Genomic DNA, 13127 nt, shown 5'->3' with positions numbered 1-13127 from the left:
AAAATGAAGGGCAAGATCTATTTACCAATGGACCCCAAAGAGGTGGCTTCCAGTTAAGGTTTAAAAGGGCCATAAGGAAGAACAACCTCCGATCTGCATAGCGTTTGTGGCTTTCAAAGCATTTTCTTATACACAGTCTTCATCTCGTCCTCACAATACTCCAGTGAGTTAGGTGACAGTGGTTTATTCTAGTGTACTGGTGAGAGATCTGAGACTTTGAGATGTTAGGTGACTTGCCCGATGTCATGCAGCTATTACGTGACAGAGCTGGGATTGAAGCCCAGGCTTTTCTAGTCCAAAAACCATGCTCTTTTTAAACCATTTTTAAAATCTGAAGTATAGTTAACTTACAGTTTGCATTAGTTTCAGGTGTACAGCAAAGTGATTCAATTATACTTACATATATTGTTACAGTTCCTCATGGCTAGGTGCACAGAGCTAATACATGTTAGGACAAGACGGAATCTTTTCATTCAAGTTTCCCACATACTGGCTGTTTACCAGGTAGTTATTTCAGCAGCTCTCTTTAACATCCCATTCCTCATAAGAAAAAGGAAAGTAATGGATCTAGTCTCTCAAATATGAGGCATTTTAGATTGTTACTAGTAGTAGTAATGATGATGGTGATGATGTAAAGTAGTGAGTACTTACTATGTGCTAACCATAGAGGCAAATGATTTGGCCTGTATTCATTCATTTAATCACTGAATCCTCACTATGACCCAATGAAGTAGGTGCTATTGCTACCTCCGTTACCTCCGTTTTACAGATACTTAGGTCTTTAGCCCAAGATCAACCAGCAAGTGACAGAGCCAGGATTCAAAGCCATTCAACTACACACCTATGCTCTCTCGCTTACTCTCCTCCATGGCGCCAGTACTGCCACACTACTGATGTCCAAGCCACATGGACACAGCTGCTTCCCAAATAGTCCCAACCGAGGGAGCAAAATGCAATGGGGAATGCGGAGAGAGCACGCAAACTTTTAACAAATATTTTCAGGGTACAATCACCATGGCTTTTCCACTGAAACTATGTGCATATGTGACTGTGCATCTCTGACGTTAAAGAGTCACCAGAAGGGGCTTCCCTGGTGGCGCAGTGGTTGAGAGTCTGCCTGCCAATGCAGGGGACGCGGGTTCGAGCCCTGGTCTGGGAAGATCCCACATGCCGCGGAGCAGCTGGGCCCGTGAGCCACAACTACTGAGCCTGCGCGTCTGGAGCCTGTGCTCCGCAACAAGAGAGGCCGCGATAGTGAGAGGCCCGCGCACTGCGATGAAGAGTGGCCCCCGCTTGCCGCAACTAGAGAAAGCCCTAGCACAGAAACGAAGACCTAACACAGCCAAAAATAAATTAATTAATTTAAAAAAAAATGAGTAAAATTGAAAATCCCTTTAAAAAAAAAAAAGAGTCACCAGAAGGTAAAATATCTTGCTAAAAATATTTTTTACATCCCCGAGTCTCTATGGCCGACCATTTGGCATCTTTAATTTGTATATGACGCTTCTCCCCTTCAGGCTTCCTGCTGTGTTTTCCCGTTTGCAGGGATAATACTTAGCATTTAAACACATCCTAATTGTTCTATTGTTGTCTGTGCACAGGACCCGCTCAGCATGGCCAATACTGCAGTTGGGGGCGCTCGTGGTGGGGCAGGGAGAGGGGAGAGTGTTCTGATTATGAGAGATCTGGGACTGAAACGTCAAATTAGAAACTGACACATCTCGACCCCGTGTTTCATTTTCATACGTGCATTTGCAATGCATTCTCTTGGGATTCTTTATGTTGTAAACCATAGCATTAGGTCTTAAGAGCTTTGGGGAAAAGACTGGTGTGTACTCACCAAATCTGGGCAATTTGGGTGCAATGATTATGGATGAGATGATCTGAGGATGTCTCCAGAAAGCTAATGGCTTTTCTATTGAACCACATGTGCCTGAATGTAGCTATCAGGTTCTGAGAACGTTTCTAAGTATAACGACGGCTCAAACCAATGGCGTGGTCTGGTCCCTTGGACACATCATTTATTGTACCAATGCATTTGTTCGGATGCTTTTCCCTCCAATCATCCTGCCACAAATAGATGTGGCCGGAGATATGATGGTCCCAATTACAAGATGAGAGAATAGTACCATATGACCTATGTGGCACCATGCTATCTCACCTGAAAAGAAAAAGATTTTGGTGGTTCCTCAATAAGTTAAACATAAATTACCATAGGACTCAACAATTCCACTTCTGGGGGAAGAATTGGAAGGACTGAAAAGAATTAAAAGATTCAATTCAAAAGAACTGAAAACAGGTGTTCAACAAAAATATATACTGTATACACAAAGGCTCATAGGAACTCTATTTGCAAAGCCAAAAGGTGGACCCAAATGTCCATCAATTGATGAATGGATGAACAAAAGGCAGTATATATCCATATGACAGAATAGTATTTAGCCATAAAAAAGGAATGGAGTACTGATCCAGGCTACAACATGGATGCACCTAAAAAACATGATGCTAAGTGAAAGAAGCCAGACACAAAAGGTCACAATATCGTATGTTTCATTCACACGAAATAGGCAAATCCACAGAGACACAAAGTAGATTAGTGGTTGTCAAGGGCTGGGAGGAGGGGAACTGGGGAGTAACTGCTTAATGTACGATTTCCTTTTGGGGTGATGAAAATATTCTGGAACTGGTGTTGGATCCATAACCTTGTGAATGGACTAAATGCCACTGAATTGTAGACTTTAAAATGGTGAATTTTATGTTATGTGGATTTTACCACAACGACAAGAAAAGGAAAATGATGGCACTTGCTGCCACTGTGGCTTGTGCTACTGCATAAGCATCCTCTCCTGGCCTTTAGCCTTCGGGCTTTGTAACCAGTCCTCGAACTCGAGCGCTCATTTGCGAATGCTTATAACCTTGCTCCCGCTTCTTGCTTCCTGGACCCAGCTACGGGGAGTAAGCTGTCATTTTGCCTTACCTCAGGTATCCCAGTTCAACCTCGCCTTCAAATGAGAAGCTCTGTGGGGAAGGCGTGGCAGGCTAAGGGCAGCTTCCCACTCACCAACCGGGATTACCTGAGGGCCTCGGCATCGACGCGGTCACCGCATACGTCCTAAAACCCCAGATGATTCAGGCCAACTGACCTGATGCCACTTCTTCAGGTAAATACAGAAAATAACAACTCGAGAAGCCAAAAAAAGGAGACTGCACTTGTGTAATCACATAGAGAAGACGTCAACATGCAAACTCTACCTTCACTTACTGTTGATGACTTGCTTGAAGCATTTTCATTAAAAAGTCATCTTGCATCTGTCAAAATCAATGACCTAGGACTGGGGGGGAGGGGTTATTTACCACTATAATGTTCTTGTCACTGACATATTAAATGCAGAAAGCAGGAATGGCAGACACGGGAATTTAAGCGTGCATTTTACACTTGCTCTGGAGTCCATGACCCAAGCAGGAAAGGGATTGCTTGCATTCAGTAAACGTACCACAAGCCCCCTGGGAGACGACTGTGTTTGTTCTTGATAAAGCACCAAAGTTGCAAAGATACAATTTTTACATATTATCCAAAATGCAAGCAGAATAAAGCGGAGAAAGTAAGGGAGAGGGAAGTTTTGGCTACATAACATTGAAGAAGTACTCAATTTTAAAATTACGCGGAATGGTAGGAGTTCTCGTGCGGTCAACAACTGTAGATGAAAATGGAGTAGATGAGCCTTGAAGAGTTTTCCCTAAGCTTTTTTCTTTGCAGGCTCCTCAGAAAATATTTAGTGAATATGGAATTCTGTATTTGTTAGCTATCTTGAAACACTAGTGCGTGAGCATTCCTTGAAACACCCTGGTTTCAGTTTCATAACTTAGATTTCGTGGTAGAAAGAACATGGTCAGGTACTGGCTTTAAAAAAAAGGCGATCCTTCTGTGTTCCTTCTTTGAGGCTCTCAGCACACCCAGGAGGACCCCACACGCGAGACGGTTTTCTGTCCCAGAGGAGACACATCAGCATCACTCATATCACACACCGCACTGCCATTCTCATGATTCATACATGGTACCTGGCCTTTTCAAATCAAGAGGTGCAGGCTCACTGGAAATGCTGAAAACACACATTCTTGCCATCTAATTTGGTGGTTAAGTACTGTAAATACTTGTGATGCAGAACGGAAGAAAACAGGGCAGTGGCAAGTTTTTGCCAAATGCCTTTTGCCTGAAGGTTCATGTGAGCTGCAAGCTGCTGGGCACTGACTGTCAGCTGTGTTCTGAAGTGGCGCCCCTGGGAAAGGCGAACGGAGCACTCACGGTTATACCCTAAGGAATGAATGAATGAGTGTGGGCGCTAGGCCTCGTGGTGGAGTCACTACAGGAAAGTTACACCGCACTCAAGACCATACTTAGTCCAAGAGAGGGAAAAACGTGAAAGCGTGAGCTGATGCGACCTGTTCCAGAGCAAAGTTCAGAGATAACGCGGGTAGAGGCTTCTGGATGGCAGAACCATTCCAGTTCCTCTAGCTCCCTCCCCGTGGGTCCCAAACCGAGCCCTAAACTCTTCCTACCTGGTAGAGCTCAGTGGCAGTGCACTGAGTGGCCAAGGTCTTCACGGGCTCAAGGTCATCTTCATCACTGCTCAGCTTCAGGTCGTCTTCAAGCATCCTACAAGAAAAGCCGAGCGGCATTGACGTTAAAAAGCGTCTCTTCTAAATCATCCTCAGATACATCTTGCGACGAGGATAAAATATTGGAGCTCCAATCTGACAGCTGCAATTCTGTCAAAGGTGCAGAGGGAACCAAGATTCTTTCAGCTAATTAGATATTTGAGCTCTTATATTTCTGTCAGACTCTGCACACATCCTGCCTCTCTACCTTCCCCTAAATCAAGGGGGGAACAAAAAGCACTATTTCAGCATCTCCAGAGATGACTGGAGTCTATATATTTTTACTACTGAAAGTGTAATAAATGTACAGACCAATCACTGTGGAGGTGGAACGTGCCAGTGGATCTCTACAGGAAAAGATGCTCCAAGTCTCCCATGAAAGAATAGGGGCATGACGGCAGCCCCTAGCTCTAGAGGCTGTTGTCAAAGTCTGCTGGGGCTCTCCGGATGGCAGAGGCAAAAGGCCCAGTGAACCTCCACTGGCTTTCCGTGCCCTCTGCACAGTGGCAGCTCGGTGGCCACAAAATAGCTGGGCGAGAAACGGCTAGTCGTTAACCTTTTGATACATGACCCATCTCTTCCCGTAAAATTTGATCCCAGAGACGTAAGCCCATGATGTGGATAAGAAATCTTTCTCTCCTAAGGCAAGGTACCTGAAAAATACCAGTGGTCTGAATTCGGGTGATGAACTAGCACTTTCAAAATTGTTTATCGAGCACACAGAGCCTTCTGTTTCTATAGGGATATTAATTCCAGTGCCACCCGCTCTCCAGCTCCAAATCTGAGCTACAGCAGGAAGAGTGACTTATTACCTTAAAATTCCAGTTACACTCCTTCCAAAGACCAACTGGTGTTAATATTTTCTTTTCTTAAATGCAGGTTTAAGACCTCATCCCCAGCCTCTCTGGACTGATTACTAGTTTCTGAGCACGCTTTGCTCTTTCTTGCTTCCAGACTCAGCGTCAGGCTCACCTCTCAGGCTAGAAGTCCCTTCTTCAACTCCGGAAGTCCTATGTTTTCCTCCACGGCTCAGTCAGATCCTACCTCCGCCACAAAAGCTTTTGAGAAAGAATCCCCACCTCAGAAAGAATCCCTCTTCCCTCTCCCCACCCCAGCTCCGGCTGATTCCAGCTCCGGCTGATCTCAGCACCGGCTGTCCTCAGAGTACCGCCCCCAGCCCCCAGTTCCCACGTGCACAGGCGCGGTAACTTATCTAACTCTGCCTTCCGCACAGCGTCTTCCCAGAAATGATACAGTCCACCAGCCTCATTTTGCAGACAAGGCAAAGAAAGGTTCCGAGAGGCCAAGTGCTTTGCTCAAGGTCACACAGCTAGTTAGTGCTAGAGCCCGTCCTAAAACTCCCACCTCCTGATTCCCACCTATGTGTTATTTCCAGAAGGGAAGCTGGAAAGCGAAAGGTAGCTTCTAATTTGATAAATAGGGGAGCGTGTTATGTCAGAGGTTATGTCCAAATGTTAGAAAGAGATTCAGGTCAGAGTGGGTTCCGGAAACTCTTCAAAGAAAGCCCAGCTCCTCCACTTGCATGCTCAGCCACGTAAGACCAGGATGTGCTCACTGAGGTCTGAAACCCAAAGACGGATATAAAGGATGATTGGTGGGAAGGACAGTTGTTAGAGCTGGTTTCAGATAAACGAAATCTGTAGGATTTATGACTGCCCTTCAAGAGACTAATGGATGTTTGGAAGATCTTAGAGGAGACAAAATGTATCTTGGCATTGCTTTTGCAGTTGCAGGCTTATAACTCTGAACAAATAATTCTTTACAGCACATTGTGCTACATGGAGACAGTATCATTCTCACAAGCTTAGAACTCAAACATTTAAAAACAACCTATGCTGGGCTTCATTTTCTGTGTGTGTGCGTGTGTATGTGTGTCTGTGAATACAGTGTTAATTTACACCTAAGTGTTCAGCAAAATAAATGATAAATGATTCTTACCCTTTAGAGGATCCATTTCTGTGTCAGGGAAGGTGCTAAGTATTTGACCAGCTGCATGTAATTTGTGATTTGGACCTTATGAAGGAAGTTCCCATAATAATAATAATGATTAGTCCCATTTTCCAGATGGAAACACTGAGGCCTAGGGAGGTTAGGGAACTTGTTCATGGTCACACAGCTCGGAAATCATGACAGCAAACATGGAACCCAGACCATCTCCAGCCAGAACTTGAGAGTATATAATGTATTCCTAGAGGATGTAACTTACAAAGGACAGAATATGAAATAAAATCAACAGCAACAACAAAAACCCCACAAAACAAAACAAAACACATTGACATGGGATCAAGATGTTTGGGTTCAACTGCGGGCTAATCATAAACTCTGATATCTTGGGTAAGTCATTTGGTGTCTCTGTGCCTCATCTGTGTCCCCCATCTGTTAAATGGGATAATAATTAAACTTTTTCACACAGTGGTGGTGGTGAGCATAACATGAATTAATGCATGTGAAATGCTTTATGAAAACGCAAAATAATGCAGGGTATCATTTATTAGTTTGGAAACATCACCACAGTCAGAAATAATGTACAGCATTAATACTGTTAGCAAGTAATCACAAGCCAACTCTTAGTGAGAATTTGTTCCTCTCATTTTAGTTTGCCAAGCAACCTGAAGGTAAGCCGTGGTGACTCGGGAAACGTGTCAGTGTCTCAAAGCTGGATCCACAAATGGCCTCAGGGTCTTCAGGCTACCCTCCTTCAGTTAGAACCAGAGCGCGGAGACCGGAACTCAGCACTTACATGACTCTCCAATCAACTCTGTATGATCTTAATATGGAAATGAAAGACCCTCCAATGTACAGTTCTGGAAATAGGCAGCCAATCTGTACAGTGATTGACATTAAACATCTCCCGTGCAAGAAGCTTGGTATGGATCTGGTTGTTAATAAAGGACAATCTGATGCATAGATTCAAGTCCTGGCAAACACAAGTCAAGGAAGTCACTGGGAAGGCAAACTAATGCGTTCTCTCTGGAGGTGTTAAGCACTCGTTTCATTCCACCCCTTCCCTGACCTATTAAGCTTTATTATTGAATCTACATGGACTTGTTTGCGTTTCCATCCATAGCTAATGCTGAACATTACTCTAGGGAAAGTGGAGGATTATGAAAGATTTGGGATTTAATTATTATAGCAGCACCATTCATGCCCATTGCAGTTGAGGTGGTCTCAGCAGAAAAATGGTAATCTCTTTTCATGAGGTTATAATTCCATAGATACAGCACACACTGGACAGCCCCAAATGTGAACAGCCCATGCTGACGTGAATGTCTGCCTACGCGTGTGGTCGTCAACAACAACAACAACTGTTCTTCCGCTTTTCAATTAGATGAAAACAGAACAAAGCAGCCCTCCTTAGTGACTTCAGATGTTTGTTCAGGATCCAGTGGTTCACGAGATCTGCCTTTGTGTGAAAACTCTGTTTTTATTTTTACTATGACTTATCATTTCTTGAGTATTAAGAAGTAAAATAGTCCATAAAACTGTGTCAACAAAACAAAGTCCTGATCCTAGCAAAGCTCAAATACTGAAAGTTGGGGCAGATGAGATGGAATGAACAAGAAGAAGACTGGGGAGGGCTTGGAGGAGAAGGGAGAGCCATGTTCAGGGTCTTCTCTGTTCCTAATGCTCTGGGCCTCGAGCTGATCCTGGTGGCCTCAGGGGGCTCTTGGCACTGGGACATCCTAGGACACTACAGTGTGACAGGCCCCATATTACTTATAACTGTAACATCTGCTCTCCAGAAACCTTGCTACTCCACAGAGTGGAAAGCTCGGGTGATTTTGAAGAGGAAAAAATAGAGAGCTACAAACATTATTCCGGAAGGTTCTATGGAAATGAAGACTTTAGTTGTGGCAGCATGAGCCTCAGAGCAAGGGCTTGAGAGCCAGACAGACCTGAGTTCAAATACTGGATTTTCTAATGGGTGTGCTCTCTTGAACTAGTTAATAAAACTCTTTGAATCTCAATTTTCTCACACGTTAAAATCAGTAACAATAATACCTACTTTGGAGAATTTTTGGAAGGATTAGAAAAAGAAAGTTTATACAAATTGCCTAGGAGTCAATACAGGTAGCTATCGCTTTCATCTTGGTTATTATTGCTATTGTTGTTATTATTATCTGAGCAATGGTGCTGTAGAGTTTGGAACAATTTTTTTAAAAAGCTCTGGTGGTGACCCAAAAACTGGCAGAGGTACCAGCTAGCAGGCATCATTGGAAGCCCCTGACCAGGTGAGGAGAGGTTCAGAGATCCTTAAGGAGTCTGCAAAGTTTCTGGGCTTGGATTTATTCTCTAGAATGTTCTAAACACATCATGGCTGTTTGGGGTTTCCTGAGATCCTCCCAGAGTGCCTAAGATCCCCTGGATATCTGGAGGCCAGTTGCAAGAGGAAACACCCAGTTTCAAGCAAGAGTTTAAAAAAAAAAAAAAAAAAAAGAGTGGCGCTGACGTCCTGCTCCTTATAGCTGCGGAGCGACCTGCAGGTTCAGAGAAAGGGGCCAGGGAGGGCCCCCACTGGACGCTGTGCTCACCTCGGGCACTGTCTTTGGGCCTGCCACCCTCAGGAGGCTGTTCCAAGACGCACGTGACTTTAACCTTTGTATGTAACACTGGGCTTCGTAGGCTGTTAGTTGATACGGAATCCTTGCTCAGAAGCAACCTTCCGAACCCTGAGCGGTTCTCCGGGCTTGCAAGCCAACACAGTGCCTTTCTGTGAATTACAAAAATGGTGCCCCTCTGGGCAGACAGCCCATCAGGTGCATTACTTATTATGGGCTGGATTCCAGCTTCCAGGTGTCAGTGGAAGGAGCTGCCATGTTGGTGGCTGATGCGAGCTGGACTACGGCTCTTCCGGTTGGAAGTGCCTAGAGGGCTACTCGTCTCACCTGTCACCAGGTGCAGATCCCTACAGCATCCCCAGAGTACGGCCACGGCCTCTGTCTGATGCTCTTAGGCATTCGTTTCTACCGTTCAGTAGCTTTCATCGTTTTGAGTTCTGCCGGTTAGGAGCTGCGCTGTGCTGTCCTGTAGCTTCCATCTCGTAGCCTGAGCCCTGTTCTCTATAAGCCACACCGGGAGACTGGACGTGGAATGGGGATGGGAGGTAGAGGTGGTGCTGCTATTTCCATCGTGCAGGGGAGGGGCTGTCCCAGTCAGGTTCCAGGCTCTCCAAAATTGAGAACCAGAGCTTTTGTCCCAACTATTCTGGGGCTTTCAGAGGACTAGCTTAAATTACCATTGTCCTCGTAAGTATTCAGAGCTGACAGCAATCAAGTGTTCGGTTGTTGCTTTTGGCTCCAAATGAATAACACAGCTGAGGTGGGCTGGGCATCCCAGAGAGCCTGGGGGGTGCCTGGAGACCTGAGCCTTGTTGTCAGGCAGCCTCTTACCGTGGCCCCTTTTCTAGAAGAGTTATCTTAGTCCTATTGACTCCTTAAAGGACACTTCCCCTTCATAAAGTAGGCTGGGAGGAATGAAACATGACCTGATTAGAATTACTCACGGAATTCTGTATTTCCCTACCTAGTGCTTTGTAGTCTCTGCAGCACTGAATCATCTGTGGGTAGTAAGGCAGGTGATGAGGAAGAGGCTGTGATATTTTTCAAAGTATTCATTCTGTTTCCCTGAGGTAAAGGTGCTCAGGCTCTTTTCTCGGTAGAAAGTGCATTTAATTTTCTCAAGGTTTTAACTTAAAAGTCAGATTCCATGACCACCCCACTGGGGATCCTGGAAATTCCGAGTCTGAGGGCTGAGGCAGTGACAAGTAGCTTGAAGATCCAGACGGTATTCTATGGAGATAAATCTCCAAGATCTATCAGGTGGGACCTCTAGCCTGGTATCACCCAGTGGGCCCACAGCCTGGGTCCAAGCTAGATCATGCACCCTGCCATGGGCGTACAGACCAGAGAAGGAGTATCTGCTGTAGCTGGTGGCGTTCTCAGGGTTTCAGAAAATGGGCATCTCATATGCTTACTGTGGTTCCTGAACAAGAGAACTGAGAGTTCCCTTAGGGACCATCTCGTCCAGGTTTTGGCAGACTGAGGCCTTCCCTCTGTTCTTGTACTGCCTGTGAGTTAAGATTGGTTTTCACATTTTTAAATGGTTGAGAAAAAATCAAAAGAAGAGTATTTCATGAGATATGAAAATTATATGGCATTCAAATTCCCTTATCCGTTAACAAAGTCAAATTGGAACATACCACACCCATTCAGGTACATATCGCCTGTGCTCTTGTGCCGCAATGGCCGAGTTCAGTAGCTGTAACAGAGAACACAGGGCCCCAAAAGCCTGAAATATTTACTATCTGAGCCTTTACGTAAAAAAGTTTGCTGACCCCTGCTGTAAACCAATGGTTTTCAAACTTTCCTACACACACGAATCCTCCCCTGCCAGGTGAAATCTTATAAGAAACCCATGCTTAAAAATTAAAGCCATGGTGTTTTGCCCACAGCCAGGCTGGGCGACCTCTGGGGTACCCCAGGGATTAGATGAACATAGTGTGAAAACAATCATCTGGTCAAGTCTTATTTGTTGGAGGTAATTATGGCTCCATGGATATTGCACAGGGTTTAGTTAGAGAACGTGAGTTACTTAACCTCTCTGAGCCTCAGTTTATTCTTCTGTGCAATAGGAATAAAAAGAATATCTATCTCAGAGATTCAGGGAATGCCGAACAGTCTGTTTGGCTCGAGTCCTGAGTACAGACAAGGCAACAGTAGGAAATAAAAGAGTAAACATCCTGTTTCTAGCTGCACATGTGGTATATATGGATTTATATCTATATCGCATACATAAGCCAAAGCTAATAGTGTGAGCCTTGATGTATATGACTATTGACTTGTATCAAACTGCCACCTCTTCATCCTTGGACTTCCTTAGAATTGATCACATAAATTCAGCACAATACCAATTTTCTGCTCCATGGGCATTATTTTGAATTTGATTTTCATTTTCTTGGTATATTTCTCTGGGTTATGTAATTTTCTCTGAATGTGGGAACTCAAGTTATCATGCAAATGACAAACTGCCTAAGAGAATTCAGATGGCTTTCAAGAATGTTACACACACCAAGACACTACTGTATCATCTTTTAGGGGTGTGTGTAAAAACATCTAAGAGTGGATTTCCCTGTAGAAGATTATAAACCAGTGAACCAACCTGGACCTGAAAACAGCTGCTGGGACAATTCCAAAGGGGAAAAGAGAATCTTTTGTTTTAAAAACTATCCCAAGGATGCATCTTGATAGTAGATGGTGCAACTCTTCAGTAGGACCGTACGCGGCATCTTGAATGAATTTCCTTTGAGTCATATTAGGCGATCTGGAAAGTCATCCATGCGGAGCGATAGGGATTCATTCAAGACCATTTACTGGGCCTGGTATTTGTGGGTGAGACAATGTTGCACAGTTTTTGGAGTTGGGCTGTGCTGAATTTAAGCCCCAGCTCTAAAACATACTGAGTATGGACTGGGGCAAGTTACCTACCATAGCTTCAGTTTCCTAATCTGTACAATGGAAACAATAATAGTACCTATTTCAGAAGGTTGGTATGAGGATTAGATGAGATTATGTACGTAAGATGGTTGGTAAACACTCAGTTACTTGCCATGACTGTGCTTGGCCCTGGGGTGGCAACTATGAGGATGACATGGTCCCTTCCCCTAATAAACTTGCACTTTAAGAAGGACAAAGACTTGATAAACAAACAATAACAATGTAATGTTGTACGTTCAGTGTCAGAGGCATGTAAGAAGGGACTCAAAGAAGGAATGTTGAAGTCTACCCAGAGAGCCTGGTGAAGGCTACCTTCGAGCAATGCCTCCAAGGCAGAATGAACTGCCAGGGAAGGAAGAAGGAACGAGCAGCCTAAGGAGAACAAGCAGAGGTACCAAGAGACCTGAGGTTTGGGGAAGAGTGGGGTGCTTGGTCTGGCTGGAATATACTACATGTCGGCACTAGTGAACAGGGCTGAGTCTAAGGAGGTAGTTGGGGTGAGACCGGACCTTGCTTTGCTCTAAAGAATGATGGGGAGGGGAAAGAAGCACAGTTTTTAAGCAGAGGAGGGACATGGAGAGCCAGAGGTAGAGATCTCGGAGAGCAAAGAACCTAGATCGACCGGAAGAAGGAGGTAGCACGGACACCTGTTGGGCCACCATTGTCGTAGGCCAGGGAACAGAGGGCGGTGGCCTGGGCCAGGGCACTGACAAGTCAGGTTGGGGGAGAGAAGGGGCCAGATTCTACAGACATGATGGAATTAGAATCAATGGAATTGGGACACTGATGATCCTCACGTCCAATGTCTTCCCAGCCACTCTGAGGTCACTGAACGTATGTCACGACCTCTGCCCATCTCCAAAGCACACACACACTGCCTCACACCAGGCTGTCCCTCTCTCCTGATGAGTGTCTCCTCCTTGTCCCACGGCTTGGATACCTACACTAGGACCTTGG

At 44.9% G+C, this 13127-nt stretch overlaps 1 protein-coding gene across 4 annotated transcripts in view; it reads right to left on the bottom strand.

Moving 5' to 3' along the window:
• Window positions 1-13127, bottom strand: part of AFF2 (ALF transcription elongation factor 2) — a 482808-nt gene that overhangs the window by 97722 nt on the left and 371959 nt on the right. For all 4 annotated transcript variants that reach the window (XM_082376043.1, XM_082376045.1, XM_082376044.1 and 1 more), the window contains one exon: window positions 4558-4654. In XM_082376043.1, the coding sequence (XP_082232169.1) occupies window positions 4558-4654 (97 nt within the window). The remainder of the gene's footprint in view (window positions 1-4557; window positions 4655-13127) is intronic.

This window comes from Balaenoptera borealis, assembly GCF_965194805.1.
Source record: "Balaenoptera borealis genome assembly, chromosome: X".
In the NCBI taxonomy this organism is placed as follows: Eukaryota; Metazoa; Chordata; class Mammalia; order Artiodactyla; family Balaenopteridae; genus Balaenoptera; species Balaenoptera borealis.
Note: the sequence above shows the minus strand (reverse complement) of the source record. Positions and strands in the feature narration are given on the sequence as shown.